Raw genomic sequence first — 21345 nt, forward strand, 5'->3', positions numbered from 1 at the left:
CAGAGAACATCTTGGAAATGTGACTGCACCCTCCGTTCTCAGGCTGTCACGGGTTTTCCCCGTGACAAGGGGATTGTGAAAACACACATCTCTTTTGTCATTCTTCCAGAAGAGAATGAACATTTGCAATCGCTAGAACAACTTTTGGTGGAACTGGAAGCATTTTCAGTTGAAGGTCCTGTGAGGGATTTGAATGATCTGTTAATTTGATGGGACATAAATAATTGTGCCCTTCACAGAATCTCTGGCTTGGAAATGACAATAGAAATGTGTAAAAAGGAAAAGATCAATATGGATTTCTGTTACAGTTCAGAATTGGTTTTATTTCTTCAGCTCTGGGAGTCATATCTTAGAATATTAATTCCTCATTAAATGAAAGGGTTTTTTTTTTTTGTTTTTTTAATAGGAAGAATCTTATATGTTCTTCCAGTTGAAATGCCAGTGAGAAATCTGGTCATACTGGCCAGTCCTACTTGGCATTTGGTCATCGGGGTTCTCTGTGAGGCAGACAGCAAGGTGGGGTTTTAAGTGCAGGTGAATTTTTTGGCAGGAGAGGGATAAAGAGGAGCAAGGCTGGATGGGGAGAGCGTTGGGATGACAGTACAGGTCTGACATCTCTGAATGAGGAGGGAATCTAGGAGGACTGGCTGAAGGCAGCTCTCAAGAAGTCTTGGCCAGTGTGGAGTTTCCTCAAAAAATTAAAACTAGAACTATGACCCAGCAATAACACTACTAGGAACTTATAGCAATAACCCTATGACCCAGCAATAACAATACTAGGAATTTATCCAAAGGATACAGGAGTACTGATTCATAGGAGCACATGTACCCCAATGTTTATAGCAGCACTTTCAACAATAGCCACATTATGGAAAGAGCCTAAATGTCCATCAACTGATGAATGGATAAAGAAGATGTGGTTTATATATACAATGGAATACTACTTGGCCATGAGAAAGAATGAAATCTGGCCTTTTGTAGCAACGTGGATGAAACTGGAGGGTATTATGCTAAGTGAAATAAGTCGGTCAGAGAAAGACAGATACCATATTTTTTTAATATAATTTATTGTCAAATTGGTTTCTGTGCAACACCCAGTGCTTATCTCAACAAGTGCCCTCCTCGATGCCCATCGCCCACTTTCCCCTCTAAGACAGATAACATATGTTTTCACTCATACGTGGCTCCTGAGACACTCAACAGAAGACCATGGGGGAGGGGAAGGGGGAAAAAGGGTTACAAACAGAGAGGGAGGGAGGCAAACCATAAGAGACTCTTAAATACAGAGAACAAACTGAGGGTTGTTGGGAGGTTGGGGACAGGGGAAAATGGGTGATGGGCATGGAGGAGGACACTTGTTGGGATGAGCACTGGGTGTTGTATGGAAGTCACTTTGACAATAAATTATATTTAATTAATTAATTAACTTAAAAAGAAGAAGAACAAGAACAAAGACAAGAAGAAGTGTTGGCCAGGCCATCGGAGCACCTCAGAGCCAAGACTGCCTGGGAGAGACGTCCTGCGTTGGGCAGGAGTGGCCCAGCCTGGGTTCCCCTGTCGTGGGCAGTCACCGGCTAGAGTGTGCCAGCAAGGCCAGCCTCCGTGAGCACACCGTGGTCAATCCTGAAGGTGCGGCAGCTGGAGGCTGCCGGATAACAAGGCTCCTGCTGGCAGTTTGTCTCTGGAAGGAAGACCTTAGGCCTGCCCTCCCTTGGCTGGCACGGAGGTTCTCATCTTCCTTCCAAAGACGTTCTCCTAGTCCCATTTCCCAAGAATTTTTTTTTATTGGTGCTCTCACTTCTAAAATGCTCAGAGGTTCTTTGGGGCGCCTGGGTGGCTCAGTCGGTTAAGCGGCCGACTTCGGCCCAGGTCATGATCTCACAGTCAGTGAGTTCGAGCCCCACGTTGGGCTCTGTGCTGACAGCTCAGAGCCTGGAGCCTGTTTCAGATTCTGTGTCTCCCTCTCTCTGACCCTCCCCCATTCAGGCTTTGTCTCTCTCGGTCTCAAAAATAAATAAACGTTAAAAAAAATTTTTTTTTAAATAAAATGCTCAGAGGTTCTTAGAAGCAGTGTTTATTCCTTTTGTGCCTAGTTATTAAGTGCCTGATGTTTCTGTTTTTGTTTTTTTTTAGTTTATTTATTTATTTTGAGAGAAAGAGAGAGAGTAAGTGAGAACAAACTGGGGAGGGACAGAGAGAGAAGGGGATGGAAAATCCAAAGCGGGCTCTGTGCTGACAACAGAGAGCCCGATGCAGGGCTCAAACTCACAAACCGTGAGATCGTGGCCTGAGCCCACGTCAGACACTTAACCAACTGAGCCACCCCTTAAGTGCCTAATCTAAGCATACTACTAAGCTAGGCAGAGAGAGCACAGCAGACAGACCTGCCCTCCTTGCATTTATAAAGTCTTGGGGGAAACATACGATTAAGCATTGTCATTGCATTAGAAAGTGGGGAGCAGCAGGTTTAACGTATTTGGGGGTACAGAGGAGACATCTCAGACAGAATGACCACTCAGACCTAAAGAGTACAGAGACTGTCCAGGTGGAGAGGGGAATGTTTCAGGGTTTTAAGCAGCATCCCTGTAGACGAAGGTCTCTAGTGGTGAGTGCATGTAGCATGTTGGAGCTCTGAGCTCAGCAACATTGCTTCTTCATTGATGGGGAGAGAGATCTAGAAACCTCATGGCAACATAAAGTGTTGCTTCTTATGTGTTCATTTTTCTAGGTAAATTGTGATTTTTATATAAACTTGAGAGCCATGCAGAAATAGAAATAGAGAGCTGTGATTCGCCATTGAGTCTGGCCCCATCTATCCAAAGAGCAGTACATGGATGCAGTAAAACATATCTATGGTCAGGTGTTTTATTCACACACCACCACCAATATCCACTGGGGGGGAAAGATTTAGGGAGATATTGTGAATCCCGTTCACAGCATGGACTCAGTCACGTACGCTGCTTTCTGTATTCAGGAACCAGCCCTTAATAGTAGCCACACCTGATAGAAATATTGGTTCTGAAAAACTTAATCTAGTTCTGTTTTTTTTAACCCATTTAAGAAAAAAGAGAAAAAAGAAACTCGCATGTGTGTAGGTATAGAAATGTACCCTTCTCTTACAACTAGTTTTACCTAATTGACCAGTGCTCAGAAATGTATATTATATCCTGTGTCAATTAAAAAGTATTTTTTTGTTTCATTTTTTTGGATCACCTACTCCTCTGTTCCTTTTTTATAACATCCACACAAAATCCAGCAGCCTGTTTATGTACATATTCTAGAATACTGTCAAAAGGCATCGCAACACTAACCACTCTCTCTTGTCTCTCTTGTCCCCATTTTTTTTGTTTTTGCAAGGAAACGTGCTCGTAGTGATTGCTTGGTTGTTGAGCTTTGACTCTATGTCCCTCTTTTCCTGTTACCCTCCTCACTGTCCTTTCCATCTTCTGTTGAATGTACTACCTTAGTGAGCAGGATGGTATCTTTCTCCTTCAGAGGAACTGTGAGGAGGACAGTTAGAAATCGACTCAGACACCACGCAGAGCCAGAAGGCTCCTCCCCCTGTCCTCTGTCACCAGCCTCTTCCGAGAAAGCTCTCTGTGAAAGTACAAATGAATGATCACCTGAGAACACCCTTCAATTAAAGTAAACAAACAAGGCTCTTCCAAGTTTTTCAGTGATGCAAGTTGGGGCTATGACAAGATCAAAACTTTCTTTGCAAAATAGCTTCCCCGATTGACTAGTTTTCTACTGGGTTCATTTCTGGAATGTTTGACACCCATTTTCTCCCCTGCCCTGGAATACTCATCAGCTGTCCAAATGTATGGACAAAGTCGGATCACTGGAGTCACCCAGGCGTTCGGCACAAAGGGAGGGATAAAGGAAATTTGCAAACATAAGTGACTGCCTGGCCAAGTGTTTCCGTGTGATGGTAGGAGCAGGTACATTTGCATCTGTTTTTTTTTTTTCCATATTCCACCTGCTAGGATTGAGGTTTCTGCCCATCAAGAAGAACTGGAAAGGGACTCCGGGCCTTGAGCAATCTGAATTTCCTCTAAAGGATGGGAGGGGGGGGCTTTGTTTTGTACACCTGCTGGTATGTTATATACATCATATGTGACATGTATGTGATATGTTAAACATACACTGTTTTAGAAGAAAGCAGCCCGGGGCACGGCACCCTTGCCACTTGAGGACAGCTGCTGCGGAGATGCCAATGGTTCAGCCTCTCTGAAAGCCGTGTGGCCATTTCTTCTGTTCGTTTTTCTTTTTTTAATGTTTATTTGTTTTTGACAGAGAGGGAGACAGAATGTGAGCAGGGGAGGGGCAGAGAGAGAGGGAGACACAGAATCGGAAGCAGGCTCCAAGCTTTGAGCTGTCAGCACAGACCCCAACACGGGGTTCAAACTCATGGATTGCAAGATCATGACCTGAGCTGAAGTCGGATGCTTAACCAACTGAGCCACCCAGGCGCCCGCTCCCCCCCCTTTTTTTTTCTTTTTTTCTTTTTCTTTTTTTTGCCATTTGGCCGTTTCTGCCAGAGCTGTACATACACCTTATCCTCTGAGCTGGCAAGCCCCCATGTGGGTATACACCCAAGAGAAATGTCCACAGAAAGACTTGCCCATGGGAACTTTGTGTATATTAGCCACAAAGTGGAAACAACCCAAATGTCCACCAATGGAAGCCTGAATATGCAAGTTGTAGTATGGCCAGACAGTGGAGTATTATGCAGCAATTAAAAGTAAGGAGCTGCTTGACTTACTTGAAAACAGAAGAGCACATACAGCTTAGTTCCATTTCTCTCAAGTTCAAGAACAGAAAAAAAACCTAATCTTGGATGGTAAAAGCCAAAATAGTGAGATGGAGGGGTATAGTAAATGAGAGGAGACATGAGGGAATTTTCTCAGGTGATAAAAGTATTATGTATCTTGATCTGGAGGATGATTACATAAGGTATAATATAAAAATTCACCACACTGTCCCCGTAGATTTGCTCACATGACTGTAAATTAAAGAATGACCCGTGTATATCGCATATTGATTTCTCAAAGGTAATACATTCACAAAACCCAAAAATAATCTGGCACTATGCACCAGATAGCCAAATATTAAAAATCCTGACGGTATACCAGCTCCTGTATGCGTATGTGCCCTAGAGAACGCAGATGAAAGTGTACCATGAGATGTGTACAAGAACATCGGTGACATTGTTTTTTCTGACTGCCCAAACCTAGAAATGCCTCACATGCCTGTCGTCAGCAAGCTAGATAAACACAGTACAGTTTTACAATAGAACATTCCACCCTGATGGAAAGGGGTGGGATCCTATACCTCTCAACAACCTGGGCACATACGAGAACCACAACGTAAAGCAAGAATCTGAAGAATGTGTAAAGTATTCCTCCATGTCAAGTTCAAATCCGGAGAAAACTTAGCCGATATTGTTTAGGGGTGCGTCTGTAGGTGGTAATACTAAAAGAAAAACAAAGTAACAATGACTTGTAAAAAGAGGATGCTGGTTACTTGTTGGGGCAGGATGGGAAAGTGATGAGGCACCAGCCCAGGGAGGGTGCAAAGGGCTGCCCCTGTTCTGGTCACCCCAGGTTTCACTTTAGGATGATTTGTCAACAGTGTATTTATGTTTTGTGCACCCTTCTGCGTGTGTGTTAAATTTCACAATCAAAGAAGACAGTCATTAGCTTTAGAAAGTAAGAGATTCCGACAGCACTTTCCTGTGGGACACATCAGGTACCAAGTGGCCTTACAACAAGCAAAGAGGGGAGTGACAGCACCTTTTAAAAAACGCTTCACCGTAAGTACCCCTGACAGACTGTTTGTTCTCTCTGCAAATTGATTGTAGGCCAAAGAAAGAACTGTGGCCACCTTGGGATTCTATCATTAAGAGATGACTTTGAGAGCCAACGACTCCTTTTCGAATTTGGAAAAAGGAAATCCGAAACAAAGGGGATGGGGAATCAGGTCTCAGGTTTAAAAACAAAGGCTCCCCACTGCTACTGTGCTAGTGCAGGCTGTCTCTGCACCAGGCCAGGGTCTAATTATCCGGACAGGCACCAGTGAATGCTCCAGAAAGCCTCTGAGATACAGTTATTCTGTCCCCCTTTATATAGAAAGGTAAGCAAAGCAGGCGTTGCCTGAGTGGCTTGAATCAAGGTCTTTGTGACTTGAGATTGGCCCCCTTTACTCCCAGACCATCTTCCCCTCTGTTCTCTGCCAGGGTCACCACCTGCCTCTTTCAGCCTTGATATAGGTTTGTTGTACAGACTGTAGAAAGGACATGCAAAGAAATGCTTAACGGGACCATACTCTGCCATCATCATTCTTGCACCATTGTGATTATCCCTGGGGTCAAGATCTTGGCATAAACTTTCTGTCTGTGGCTAAATGGCTCAAGTTCCTAAAAAGAGTCTTGCATGAACTTTGGAAGAAAAGGACAAATCCCAGGACAAGGGACCTTTGGGGGGAAATTCAGCAACTAGACAGAAATAGTATGATGTGTCATTACAGTCCAGCAGCAAGAAGATGGGGCAGAGATGATTTGATGTGGTTTGAGGGGTTCTTGCCTGTTTTGTGTATGTGAACTTTAAGCTTCTTTAATCATAGAGTTTATGCATCCTGTCATCCTTGGAGGGCCTGCAAAGTGCTAGTGAAGGTGTTGAGGATAAAATGATGAACGAGATTTTCCCTGTCTTTAGGGCAATTTTAATATCATGAGGAAACTTTTTGTGTGTTGGGGGGGGGGCATCCCATTCTTGGTGGTGAAGATTAAAAAGACTAATATTCTTCACCTGCAGAGTAATCTCCTGTGTTCATATGAATAAGCAATTAGAACATTGGAATGAGTTTTCTGAAAAGTCTGTGTTATAGAATATTTTTAAAGAAATGGCGTTTGTTATTTTTCACATATAATGTGACTTTAGGAACACTGGATTCTGAAACTGTGCTTCAGAATGTAGTCTGTCTTGGGTTTGAATTCTGGCTTGCCCCATTGGGAGCTGTGTGATCCTGGAACAAATCGTCGCATTTCTCTGTCGCTGGGGTTCCACCTTGGAAGATGGGGATAAGGCCCAGGTGTTAATGCTACATGCATTCCGATAAGGAAATAACTAAGAAGAAAGGGTGGCTGGCACCTGTCCACTGTCCTCTAAATCATCGACCAGCAAGTGCAATCTGTGAGCCAAATCTTCCCTGCTGCCCATTTTTGTAAATAAAGTTTTACTGGAACACAGCCACACTCATTTGTGTACATATTGTCTGCGACAGCTTCTGCACCGTGACAGCAGAGTTCAGCGGCTGTAACACAGAGTGTTAAGGCCCACAAAGCCTTAAACACTTACTCTCTGGCCCTTTATAGAAAAAGTTTGCCAACCCTGCCTTAACTAAATGGTAGCTATTACCATCACTCTGCTAATAGAGTTAGTGGCTTGTTCATGTTGGGATGATGTAAGTGTCTACTCATGTCATTACTTACCATTTGATAGACTTCTCAGAGACAGGCTTCACTTTTGATCTCACCCAAATCGCCATGTAATCCGAATGTGTTTCAACTGAATTAATTAGAGTTCCGGTTTAATGTTTACCTTAAAGAATAGGTTTCAATAGGAAACCCAATGCTATATCATCTAGCAGCCCACTGATAGTTTTGAACATCTTAACATGCGACAAAATTTCCTGTTTGAAGTTTATGTCTCTGGCATTTAATTACATGGAACTTTCCTGAAGTGTGCTATAAATATTCAGTACCCTGGTCTTGGCTAATTGGCTCACATCTGTTATGGATCCAGGAAGGGCAGATGCTTATCTGAACACTTTTGATCTCAAAATCTTCGAGAAACAGGCGCACTTAAGCCATTTCCACAGTTTCCTGGACTTCAACGTGTCAGAACTACCACCGTAGATGGGAGCTATTTCCATTTCTTTTCTTAGCCAGGGCCAGGAAATGGGATGCTGTGTGGCTTCTATCTTATCACTCACAGTGTTGTTACCAATAATGTTAAGACAGAAAAGGACTTCAAAAGTGATTCCCTTTACATTGGATTTGAATTTGAGGCTAGGTGTCATTTGGCCCAGCCTTCTCTGTATTTGATCATTTGCACAGGATCATGGGAGCCCAAGGAAATGCCCTTTTCCTGGTTGTTTCAGTGGGATGTGGAAGGCAAAGAGAAAAGTTTAAATTATGTCTCCTGTCATCTACTGCAAAGGTGTTCACTGAAGTACCTGGGGCTACTTGTGTGATTTTCCCATCGTGCCATACCAGTGTCACCTTGGCACAGGAGAGGCACCATGGTGGCATGGCCGAGAGCAAGGCTCCAGGATTAATACCAGGATTATTTGGACTAGGCACAGCCTGCACAAGTCACGTGAGCTTTTTGTGGCTCTGGTTTCTCAGCTGTATGATGAGGTAATAATAATGCCAACCTTACTGGTTTGTCCCGAGGAGTCAGTGACTTCTGGTACCTGCTGTGCCTAGCACACGGTCAGTGTCAACCTGTCAACCTCAGCTGCTGTCACTGCCCCCTTCCCCATCACCATTCCCATTGCTGTTGTTACTTGTTGATGTGAGTATGGAGGTGACGGGATATGATTGCGGATCCCCGAGTGCTGCTTCCGTCATTACCTGGGTGTTGAAATAGAATGTATGTTGCTGGAGTGAGTTGAGTCACGCAAAATAAAACCACATGAGGAAGAAAATGGTCACAAAGTGATTGGGGTAGCCAGTTCCTTTGAGATCAGGGGAAGGGGTCATGGGCAAGGAATCAGAGAGTGTGGGAAACAAAGAAGATCCTCTCATCTGGTAATGCCTGGGTGTGGGCCTAACCCTGCCCAGATGTTCTGCACGTATAATCTTAATGAATCCTACCCAACAGCGCAGTGAGGTAAAATTCTTAATCTTGTGCTACAGATGGGTCAACTGAGGTTCAGAGGCCTCGGCTGATTTGTCCCAGCTCATGGAGTGGAACGGTAATTTGATCCCAGTTTTATTAGATCCTAAAATACATTCTCTTGCCAGCTCTGCTGGGCCAGTTCCTATTTCCATCATTGATTAACTTCCGGATTTTTGTCAAAATCACTTCATTCTTGTGAGCCTCACTTTCTCCTCTGTGAATTAGGTCTGATTGAGCATCAGAAGGACACTAAAACAATGTACATACCCGGTCAGTTACAACCACTGGGTAGGGGAGAGAGGCGAGCAGTGGACCTGTTCAGTGACAGTACTGGGTTTTTGTCACTGTATGACTCTATAATTTAAATATCCTGTTCATTTCCTTAATTGTTGACAAGACTCTGCTTTTTGTGCTTCTTTGGAAATATTCATGTCAACATACGTTTTACTCAAATGCCAACCCTTAAATCAAAATGCCACGTTCGGCCAACTGACAGGACCAGTAAACTCAAGGAGCCTAGATGTCTTTGAACCAGGATGGAGTGGCTCTTCCATACCCTTGGAGTGGGTCTTTGGGCGCTTGAATTCAAGAATCTGATTAATCAGGTGGGCTCTTTCCCAGTCAAGCAGCCTTTGCTCAGAACTTGGAATAACACCAGCTCTTCATGTTATGGTCATGAGCCTGTACGAAAGGCCAGTGGGCAGAGAATTACATTCTCTGGTGGAGAATTGAATGCCCACTGGTGGAGAATGTCTAAGAAGCAGAAGTAACAGTCACACCTCTACAGCCTTGTGTAGGTTGCCCCATTCATTCTCAAATGGGATTGCTTGTTGCCCCCCTTTTAAATATCCTACTACTCTTCATACAGGCACAGGGATCAGCAAACTCTCTCTGTAAAGGGATTGATAGCAAAGATTTTAGGCATTGCTGGCCATATGTTCTCTGCTGCAACAACTTGGTTGTTTAGTTGTAACCTGGAAGCGGGCATAGACAGTTAGTATACAAATGGCCATGGCTATGTTCCAATAAAACTTCATTTACAAAAACAGGTGCTAGGTTAGATCTGGCCCCTAGGCCACTTTTGACTTAGAGTTACTTCACGATTTAGTTTGATCAAAAAAAATTTTTTTCAGCCATGTATAAATGACCTACTCTTTAAGGCACTGTGTTATGTACTGAGGGTATAGTTGGGAGCCACAGTCTGGCCATAATGGAGCCTCCAGCCTGCTAAAGAGAAGAGACCACTATTAAGCCATTACATAGACTGTAATGAGACCGAGGTCTGTACAGCCATGACCTTGGGCAGATTATCAGCCCTCATCAGGATGATGATACCTACTTCACGCAGTTGTGAAGCCTCATTTAGAGAACATCTACAGCAGTGCCTGACCCTGAGGTCATACACATAAATGTGCTCTGGTAAGAAGAGGTGATCTGTAGAACATCCTACACTGTGGAATGCAGTCCAGGGGTTCAGGTCATTGAAAGGTAAACTGAGGCTAGAGACCCTAGTCAGGATAAACAGATGGGAGTCAATGCTGCTGCCTGGCCCTGTGAGCACTCTACGCTGTGGTCACATAAAATAGGCCCCGACCCGGCTTCTAGTAGGCTCATAAAGACGATGGAGTCCTTTCATGTGAATCATGTTGAAAATGTCATGTCAATATCCTAATGTCATCAATTGTGTGACTCTCATTTCTTCATATATTTTTGGTCATATATATGTGCCCTGACATTATATCAGTTTCAGGTATACAGTCTAATGATTTAATGTATGTGTACATTGTGAAGTGATCACCACACCAAGTCTGGTTAATATCCATCCTCACACATAGTTACAGGTTTGTTTTTTTTTTCATCATATTTTAACAACTCTAAAGTCAGGATGCATCTTACACATGATGTCATGTCATTAATTAGCGGCATGTTGCCTTGAAATAATGATGTGTCTTATAGTTGTCAGTGACTTAGATATGAAAGAGACACAATATCTAGGATGCACTGGTTATTTAAGATATCCCAACTACCATGCTTGTTTGTTCCTTCATTCTCTTTTCACATAACTATTAGGCACCTGCTATGTTCCAGGCAGTGTTTCAGTTATTGGGTATATGAGGTGAACGGGAAAGGCGAGGTGTTCGCCCTTGTGGAGCAATCAGTCTCTTGGGGAAGACAGACAGTAAACAAGTAAAAGCAGAGTGGGAAGGAAATGAACTAGGTGTGATACAGTGAATGCAGCAGGAACATACCAAGATGGGGTGTCTGGGGTAGGCTCTGAGGAGATAACCTTTCACCTTGCAGGACTCAGGGTGAAAAGAAATCCCCCGTATGGAGTGACGCTGGGGAGGAGCATTCGAGCAAGGTGGGCGAGGAACAGCAAGGTGAGGAGACAGGTGGGTTGTCAGCAAAGGTGAGCGCAGAGGTGAAGGGCTGCGGAGGTAGATAGATCATATAGGGCCTCGTGGCCACGGTAAGCAGTTTGGATTTTATTCTAATTGAAGTGAGAAACCACTGGAAGATTTGACCTGGGCAATGTCAGGGTTAGATTTATGTTTATAAAAGCCAAGTTCATTCTTCAGTGAGATTTCCTCTCATCATTTTTACATCAGGGCAAGGGAGGAACTCAGAGCCCAGGGACCCAGAATAGGATAAGAAAGAGCCTGGCGCTGGGCATCCGAGACCCAGATTCACTTCTACTTCACTGTGTGGTCGTGGTTCAGTCACTGTCCCCCTTTGGACCTCATTGTCCTCAATTGTAAAATGAAATGGAACCAACGTCCTCTGTAACTCTTTGGAATCCCTCAGTTCTTTGTGATTCTTGGGGGACTTCCCCAGGATCCCCTCGCTGTAACTTTAGGTTTGTTCCCTAAAATCATCTATCATGAAGCCTCTTACGGGCCAGGCGCATTTCCATTGCTCCATCTTTCCCATTCCTTCCTCCTTGCTGATGTCAGGGAGATGACCTACCTAACAGCCAACATCCATTTACACAGAGCAGGTATCATTGCTTGTATTTAGATCATAACATTAATTCCTCAGCTCCTTCTAGGAGGCCTCTGCCACCATCTTAATTATAATCCAATGCTTTCTGACTTCCATGAGGGCATCTAGATGCCATGCTCCTAAATCCCCTGGATTCAGGTCCTCAGGCTCTTTATTTCTATCATGACCTCCATTTTCCATTCCTGTGGTCAACAGGCCCTTTGGTCACCAGCTTGTCACACGAAAGCCATTCTCAAATCATACAGCCCATTCATGGCTGATCCAGACTTAACCCAGGATCAGACTCTGGGTTTCTAGACTCATAGACTCATGTTTCTAGACTCATAGAGTCATCGATGGCATTCTTCACAATTTTTAGCCTAATTCCAGATTGTACTTTAACCAACAGCTGATCTTTTTCCTCCTAGAGCCTATCAAATTTGGGGCTCTTGAACTTTTCCTTCTGTCTTCCCTCTTGTTCACTTCACCCCAGCCACACACCAGGAAGAATCCCTTTGCACTTTTCTCTCTGCCTGGAATGTTCTCTCCAGGTTGCTGCATGGCTCATTTCTGCCTTCAGGTTTTTAATCAAATGCTTCCTTCATGAGCCTGCCCTGAAAATTGTCATTTTCAAAATAGTAGTCAGGGAAGACCTCACTGAGAAATGTCATTCAAATTGGACTAAGTTATTAGCAGCTGAAAGGCATTTGCTCTAAAATTAGCCATGAATAGAGCAGTGAGGAAATGTTTCAGAGCAAAGAGCCAGTGCAAAGGCCCTGGGTAATGTGATCATGTGTGGCTGTACCTAACAGTCAGAAAGTAGCAGTGAATGATGCTTTGGACACTGTGGGGGCCCATTAATACAGTCCTTACAGAAACTGACTAATATACTCAGTATTGTGAAAAACGCAGATTCTCCGCTTGAACCCAGACTTACCGGATCAGAATCTACATTTGAACAAGCTCCCCAGGTGATGTGCATGAACATTAACTCTGAGCAGCAGTGTCATAAATCTTCTTCCCCCGTGTAGAGTGACCTGTGACCCAGTGTTTTCCAATGTCACTCTCTCCCTACGCTTCCCAGCAGGAAGCAGAAGACCAGTCCTACCCCAGTGACTTTAAGCGGTTAAGGGAAACATAATAGCTTTTCCTTACAAAAAGTTTTGGGAAATCCTGAAGAAACTCAGCAGTCATTGGGCTAAAGACAGAAGCTTGGGCTTTCTTTGATTTGTTTATCTTACACACTTCCTAAAATTGATTGACTGCTCATTTGAAGAGTGGCACAGCTATCCCTCCCTTAGGGTCCGCCACATTCTGCCCCATGTAACACTGTGTTCCTTGGGGTAGGTCTGCTTGTTTGTGTTTCAGTCTCATTCCATAATTCCTGGTTACTGTATAGGTCTCCTCTGTATTTTGATTGTTCATCGTACCTTCTAAAGGGATTTCTTCCTTCCTATATAACCAAAGCATTGAAAATATTAGGTTATTAACACACTGAAAAATGCAATCAATCAGATGATTATCATCTAATGTTTTAATGATCACATTTTTAATCCAATTATGCATGTTTGAATCTTTCAAATTTTCTTTAATTAAAGATTGCCTCCTGGCACTGCTATCAGAAATAAGAAATTGAACAGAATCGAGCCAGTTCTAATTTAGTGTTGAAAAGGATAACTGGGCTGCGCTGGGTTTAATGGTTGACCATGACTTTAAAGCCCTCATACAAAATTTTCTAATTGATAAGAAAAATTTAATCATCTTCGGATATACTCCGTTTGCATTCAAATAAGGTATTTCTTTTTCTAAATAAACCTCCCCTAACTGATTATTCATATTGTCGTGCAAAATGCTTAAAAATGAAAGACAGAGTTGGGTGAAATGTAGACTACTTAATACAGTGTGTATTTAATATAAAAGTCATACATTATTCATTTTTGCAATTTGAATAACTTTGAATTTAGCATCCCTGTTCTTCATCTTTTTCTTTGATGAACAATTAATTATTAAAATATAATATTGTCTGCATACAGCACTGGGATCCTTGAAAGTGGAATATGAGATTCATTCCCTTTCAATTCTTTTATCTAGTAATGCACAGAACCTTCTTATTATGGTTTAATGGAATGAATGGTGGTATAAATAGTGTTTCCAATATTTTTCTCAACTAGGTAAGTGGCTGGGAAAGGAATGTTTTGAATTCAAATTACTAATTTGGATCAGAGTTGGAGGCAGCATGCCCTAATCAGGATGGGTTTGGAGTCAAACTGCCCTTTTATAACAAGAGTCAGGTAACAAGTACTTAAATACATACTTATGCTGTGCCAGACAACCTCCTCAGCCCTTAACTAATGTTAATTCACTTAATACTCACTTATTCATCTAACCTACTTAAGCGCTTGACACTGTTAAAATCCCATTTTGCAGATATTGGGAGAGTTTATGTTTTCACCTGAAAAGTACATCCTTCCTTCCTTCTCTGTGGCTGTACTCAGGAATTCCCTGTCTTGGGTCCAGCCAGTTGCGTACCTTGTGGCTTATGTGGGCTTTGTGGGCAGCGTGAGAAATAGAGTGCCACCATCTCTAAAATTATTTCTAACTTACAACGGAGCATTATGAGCACCCCATTTGTCAGTGGAACATTCCCTATGGGGCTGAGCAGGAAATGGAATGTTCAGGAAGATCAGTAAAAATTAATGTTCGGTGTTAACTAGAAAACTCAAGGAGGAAAGACAACAACTCAAGAGTTAATTCTGGAATGTATGTTCACCAAAGAAATGATCACTAATGGTAGAGACACTTGAACATGTAAAGTTCTGCTCCCCCCAAGTTGTAGCCCTGGTTATCAGGGTGACTTTCTAACACTTGCCCCCCTACCCCCATCAACGTAAGGGTAGAGAAGAATGTGGCCTGATGGCAAAATCCATTTCACTGACTATCATCGTATGGCCCTTGACCTAAGAATGGTTTTTACATTCAAACTCTAAGTGAAATGTTATCCCCCACAAAACAATTCATTCTTCTTATAATAGATGTATCGATTTAAAATTGTTCTCTGTTATTAGTGTTTTGAATATCATTAATAAGGTTGTACAAAAAAAAAAAAATAAGGTGGTGGAAATGTGTTTGTTAATATAAGTACTTGTGTGACATCTTTGATTTTGCCTCTTGGCCTGCAAAACCTAAAATATTTACTATCTGGCACTTTACAGAAAACATTTGCCAATCCCTGGCTTAAAACACAAAATGAGCTGGTCTGCTCTCAGCCAAGTGCTTGCCTTGATAAATCAGGGCTCCCAAGGCGCTGTGCTAAGCCCCTTATATTTATGAGCTTGCTTAATTGTCACAACAATCCCGAAGAGTTATACTCTCAGAATTCCCATTTTACAGATAAGGGAAGTAGCTCAGAGAGCTTAAGACCTTTCCCTAAAGTCACACAGCTATTAAATATCTGTTGGTTCCAAAGCTCTTACTAGAGCTTTGGCAAAGAAAATTCTAACCTGTGTTGCCCAGGTTGATGGGGCATATGTCAGACGTGATGCACCTTTAAGGCACTAGTAATCAAGGTTAAAAAAAAAAAAGACATGTGCAAGCATTAAAGGAAGTACATAGCTATGTAAGGTGTAGGTGGCCAGGCCTTGGTAGTTTAAAAAAGTAATAATAATAATACAAGTATTAAGAATTAGAATAAGAATGATATCTGTCATTTATGAGATGCTTACTATGTTCTAAGCTCACAACAGCCCGGGAAGCTTTAGTAACTAAGATCACACAGCTTACAGGTCAGGGAGTTGAGATTTGAACCCTAGGGGCTGGGAATCTTCTCTCCTCCCCAACTCCGTAGGGACGGAGACATGAGGGGCTGAAGAGGGCAGTGGTTGGATTTTGGTTTTCAGCTCCTACTCCTAGGCTTACTGTCCCAGATCCTGAGCAGATTCTTTGAAGAAAGGATCCCATCTGAATTTCTGTGTTCTCAAGTGTTTGACCATCCTCTGGTCTTCTATTTCCCCAGCCGTAAAATTAAAGAATTGGACTAAATTGGTGGTTTCCAAGGTGTCCCTGGGTTCCCAGCTCAACGTTAACCACAGGGGCTGCACTTGAACTTGTTGAGTTGGCTGCTTCCCGTGTGAGATTTTGTTTGAATAAAGGGTTCCTTGACTCCCAAAGCCTCTGAACTAGGGTGGTCTAAGCCCCTCTCAGGTCTCAGAATCCGACCCAATGGCGGTGACTGTGGCGTAGTCAACAAGCAGCAAAGCTGCTTCTCTGTCCCTGTCACCATGTCTACCTGCCCTGCCACCCATTTGATGGCACCTGCTCATCAGTTAATGCTAGAACCTGCCTCTGAAGCCCTTGGGTTTGGTCAAGGACAAAAAAAAAAAAAAAAAAAAAAAAAAAAAAAAACCCTTCTGCACTTATAGCAATGGTCACACCTGCAGTTTCCATCTGTCCCTGCCGAATTCATAAGCCCATACAGGAACTTGTGTATATTTCAGAGTCCCAGTCCTGCTGAAACAGTGTGCCCTTGTGAAATCCGGCCACCTCAGGTTGGCGGGGCAGGTGTTTCTGCTCTATCTTTTCATGTTTCTTAAAGCCACTGCCTGTTCCTGGACTGGATGCTGTAGGTGGGGCTTCACCCCTGTGGGTGTGCGAGTGTGGAGAGATTTTCTCGTCTCTACCTGTCTGCCCACAGCATGCTGAACTGCAGCCCACATATTGGATCAGGCTCCTAGGGAAAAACTCGAAAGATTTTCTGGTCGTTCAGTCTGGATCCCTTGATCCTAAGGCAGCTCGGTGGGCTGTGGTGTGATGCCAAGTTCACCTACAATGAAGATGGTGATGTTGTGGCTTGTGATGCCAGGCCCTATGCCCCCTGTATTGCTTGGGGCCTCGTGTTGTCTATTTACACAGCCCAGGAGGCACAGAGGCGGCAAGCAAAGGCCAACATGTTTCCTGCTCCCAGCCAACCCGGTCCCAGCCAAGCCGCTTGCAGACATTTACCCCATCATTAGGCTGCTGGTAACCAGGTTGAAATTAAAACCCACACTTGCCAGCGGGCGGAGGAGCAATTCGGTGATTTCCGGCCTTTTGTCCAAACAGAAACCGCTTTTGTCATTTTGGTTATAGAACCCTATAATTTGAAGACTTTTGCCTCTATTAGTTAATATTTAATTTTTCTTTAAAAAAAAAATGGAATTGAAAACCTGTATGAGACTCGGCCAAGTTTTCTGAGTCTCACGAATAAGTGCTTCTGTCTCTGCATTCACTAGTGACCTTGGGCTTGGTTATTTAAACTCTCTGTGCCTTGATTTCCACATCTGTAAAGTTGGATTATTAAAGGCACATACACAGAGTGCTGTAAATTAAAAGCATATAGTGATGGTTTAAGAACAATGGAAGCCTAGGGCATCTGGCTGACTCAGTCACTTGAGAGATTCTTGATTGCAGCTCAGGTCATGGTCTCAGGGTCGGGAGACTGAGCCCTGCGTTGGGCTCTGCGATGAGCATGAAGCCTGATTAAGTCTCTGTCTCTGTCTCTCTCTTTCTCTCTCTTTTTCTCTCTCTCCCTCTGCCCCTCTCCCCCACTCGTGGTCTCTCATAAAATAAAATAAAATAAAATAAAATAAAATAAAATAAAATAAAATAAAATAAAAGAATAAAAAAGAATAATAAAAGCCTGGACTCTAAACCCACCTACCTGGCTGTGCATTCCAGCTCTGTAAATTGGGAATAGTAGGACTACTTTGTGGGGCTATATTAAGAATTAAATAAATTAATCATTGTAAAGTTCTAAGAAAAAGACCTGACACATACAGTGAGTACTGCTTAAATGTTTACAACATGTAAATATTTAGAATAGTGCCTGGCATACAGTAAAAGTTAAATAAGTGTGAAGTATTATTCAGTTAATCTCTACCAAAAGGAAATTGCCATTTTAATTATTTTGAAAGAGTCATTTGGGACACCTAGGTCCCACTTCGGCTCAGGTCATGATCACATGATTCGTGGGTTCGAGCCCCGTGTCGGGCTGTGTGCTGACAGCTCAGAGCCTGGAGCCTGTTTCAGATTCTGTGTCTCCCTCTCTGTCTGTCCCTCCCCTACTTGTGCACTCGCTCTCTCTTTCTCACTCTCTCTCTCTCTCAAAAACAAGTAAACATTAAAGAAAAAATTTTTTTAGTTTTTTTTAATGTTTGTTTTTGAGAGAGAGATAGAGCATGAGTGGGGGAGGGGCAGAAAGAGAGGGAGACACAGAATCCAAAGCAGGCTCCAGGCTCTGAGCTGTCAGCACATAGCCCAATGTGGGGCTCGAACCCATGAACCATGAGATCATGACCTGAGCTGAAGTCGGACGCTGAACTGAGCCACCCGGCAAAAAAAAAAAAAAAAAAAAAAGAAAAATTTCCTTTGAAGAGTTGATTTCTGTTGGGGTTTTGCATTATCCCCCAGTTACAGAGATCTCTGGAGTCTATGGATACACAGTTGCCAAAATACCTGTACTGATTGTTCTGCATAAAAGAAGAAGAAAGAGGGGTGGGAGACTGGAAAGAATATTCCTGTGGGCACAGATGTGTCCAGAAAGTAACCTGGGGCCCTCAGGTGCCCCCCAGGAATATCCTTGGGCCCATGGTGAAGGCCATCAGGGGGCTAAGGCAAACCACTAACAGGACTATAATAGCCTTATTATATCCCTAAAAGGTATAAGAAAGGAATCCCAGACTTAAATTCAGGGAGGGCTAAACCTTTGGAGACCCAGGAAGAGAGTAGAGCCTTCTCTGATTTGGGAAAGAGGCTGGATGATCTACTGTGCCTGATTGGGAGAACTGTAACACTGTGCCCTCATCTCTGCTGCACTGTTTCTTACTGCCTCCGGACCTTTGCACATGCTGTTTGCACAGCCACAAATGTTTTTCTTCTGTTTTGCCCCTACCCTTCAATATTCACATAGTTAACTTCAGCTTCATCTTTAGCTGAGTCAGTCCAAGTTTTGGTGTCAACGTGCCTGGGTTCGTATCCCAGTTTTGCCACTTAGGAGCTATGTGGTCTCGGGCAGGCACTATTCCCTTCCACACCTTGTTTTTCTCATAGAGTTATCGTGAGATAATATTTGTAGGTCTCAACTGAAAATATCATTTCCCCTACTTATGGAAAGACCCCTCTGCTTTTGTAAGAAGAAGGAGCCTGTTTTCAGGGCCATCATACAACCCATTCACCTCAGGGTTGTTTGTTGGTTAGATTTCACTTTGATTTGGATAGGCACTGGGTGAAACTATAATGAGATTTAACCAACTTTGGAATTGAGCTTTACGGTTGGCTTATAGTTTTCTTTTCATGTTGAGTTTCTCCTGGGCATCCCAGAGTTCATTCCACTGATTTTAGTTCATAAGTATCAGATGGGGAAGGGTTCAGTGGTGAAGCAAGACTGGGAAGGGGTGGGTTACATAAAATCAAGTCCGTTTGTTTTCTGCAGAACTTCTCAGAGACTTCACTGTGCTAGTGTTGTGGCTCTTACCTGGGGCAAGAGGGAGGGACTGCAGATTGCCCTGCGTTGCTCACCATGGAACGTGTTTTTCATGAAAAACAGCGCACTGTGGTGTCTCAGAACACACCCTGGGAAACACTGCTTTGTTTTCTGTGGCCCTCCCACCACCAAATGCTAGTGCTTCTCAGGATGTAAACAAACATAAGGCTTGTGATGTGGCACCAGCATGCCGAGGGTTTGACTGTGTGTCTGCAGCATAATACGACTTACCATTGTGCCTTTCTTTTCCCTCTTCCTCCAAACAGAGAAGGAGACCTTTCTGGATCCTTTCGTCCTCCGGGACCTCCTGCCTGCATCCCTGGGCAGCTATTACCGGTATACAGGTTCTCTGACCACCCCACCATGTAGTGAAATTGTGGAGTGGATAGTCTTCCGGAAGCCTGTCCCCATCTCTTACCATCAGGTAGATATTCAGCCCCAAATGGGGCCTCTGTGTTTACTTGTTTGTTTATGTTGACTGAACTGTCTAACATTGTTCCAGTACACCAGTAAGGATTTTTTTTTTTAATTTTGATCCTCTGCTCCCCGTTGATTCCTTCATTCTTTCCAACAAACATATTTTTGAAACCAAGAATTGTAAGCTATGAAACATGGTCTCTCAGCCACAAATTAATTGGCTGAGCAGAGCTGCAGCTATGAAATCGAGTATTATGGAAGTATTGATCTTGAGGAGAGAATACTACCCTCTATGATGATGATAGCTTGTGCCAGAAACTCTTCTAAGCTCTTTATATGTGTTGACCCATTTAATCCTCAAGAACAACAGTCCTACGTGGTAAGTACCCTTTTGTACCCCCATTTAATAGAGAGACACAGAAGTGAACTAACTTGCCGAAGGCCACACAGCCAGTGACTAAGCCATGGTGTCCGACCCCAGAGATCATGCTCTGACCCATTAAACCTACCCAAGGTTCAGAAAAGAGAGGGATTGTATACACAATGAAATGAAAGAATAAATATCATCGACTGAACTCTTTCTGTGTGCAAACACTTTAGTCATAGCCAACTTAGTGGGCAAACACAGTTGAGAGACGGCTCTTGGGCTAAGATGTATACATAAGGACATCGTGGCCTGGAGGGATTGGGTAACATGCCCAAGAATTCATGGCTAATGAATGTTGAAGCCAGAAACCAAGCCCAGGTTTGTCTGATTCCAAAACCCACGTTGGTGACCACGACACTGACCGCTTCTCTCCCAGTGTGACCTGGGCTGATTTCACGGGAGGATGCATTTAGAAATTGGTGAAATGGAGATGGGGTTGGGGGCCATGTCAGAGGAATAGGAACCACCAGGCAGGTGGGAGTGAGAAGGGACAGGGAACCTTGGAATCACCTCATGAAGGATAATAGAAGAAAATTCTTAGAGGGGATATATGTGAGACATCGAAATACAGCATGCACTGAAGTAGAAGATTATGTTTCTTCTCCATAATTTCAGAAACGAGAACCAACAACAATGGGTAGGATTTGTAAGAAAAGGGATTTGAGCCATTAACCTGGATGGTCTAAAAATGGAAGGTTCTTACTAGAGCTGCTCACAGAAATGTCTTCCCAGAGCGTGACAGCTGGGACTAAGGAATATTGTAGTGGGCAAGGGGAGGTTCTGGAATTATGTGATAATATCAGTGGTAAAACTGAACACAGACAACAAGATTGTGGACCTGGCTGCCATGGGGAATAGTCCAAAGATTTTCCTAATAAGGGCAGAGAGTACAGAATAGAGACCGGGGGAAATAGGGTTGGATGGTGTCGCGGTCAGGTCTGTTTTGGATTTAAGAAATAGAAACCCACTTAAGGTAGCTCACATAAGGGGGCATTTTAAAGAAACAATAGTCGAGGCGTCCTGAGACAGAGCGGTCATAACCAGGACCATAACTAGAAGATGAAGCACATTCTATCTTTCAGGGGCCACACAGGGTC

The 21345-nt window shown here is 43.3% G+C and overlaps 1 protein-coding gene across 4 annotated transcripts in view; it reads left to right on the forward strand.

Annotated features, from left to right (window-relative positions):
• Positions 1–21345, forward strand: part of PTPRG (protein tyrosine phosphatase receptor type G) — a 712285-nt gene that overhangs the window by 545395 nt on the left and 145545 nt on the right. For all 4 annotated transcript variants that reach the window (XM_042929870.1, XM_042929872.1, XM_042929873.1 and 1 more), the window contains exon 7: positions 19671–19828. In XM_042929870.1, coding sequence (XP_042785804.1) covers positions 19671–19828 — 158 coding nt within the window. The remainder of the gene's footprint in view (positions 1–19670; positions 19829–21345) is intronic.

Source organism: Panthera leo, chromosome A2, assembly GCF_018350215.1.
Source record: "Panthera leo isolate Ple1 chromosome A2, P.leo_Ple1_pat1.1, whole genome shotgun sequence".
Taxonomy (NCBI): Eukaryota; Metazoa; Chordata; class Mammalia; order Carnivora; family Felidae; genus Panthera; species Panthera leo.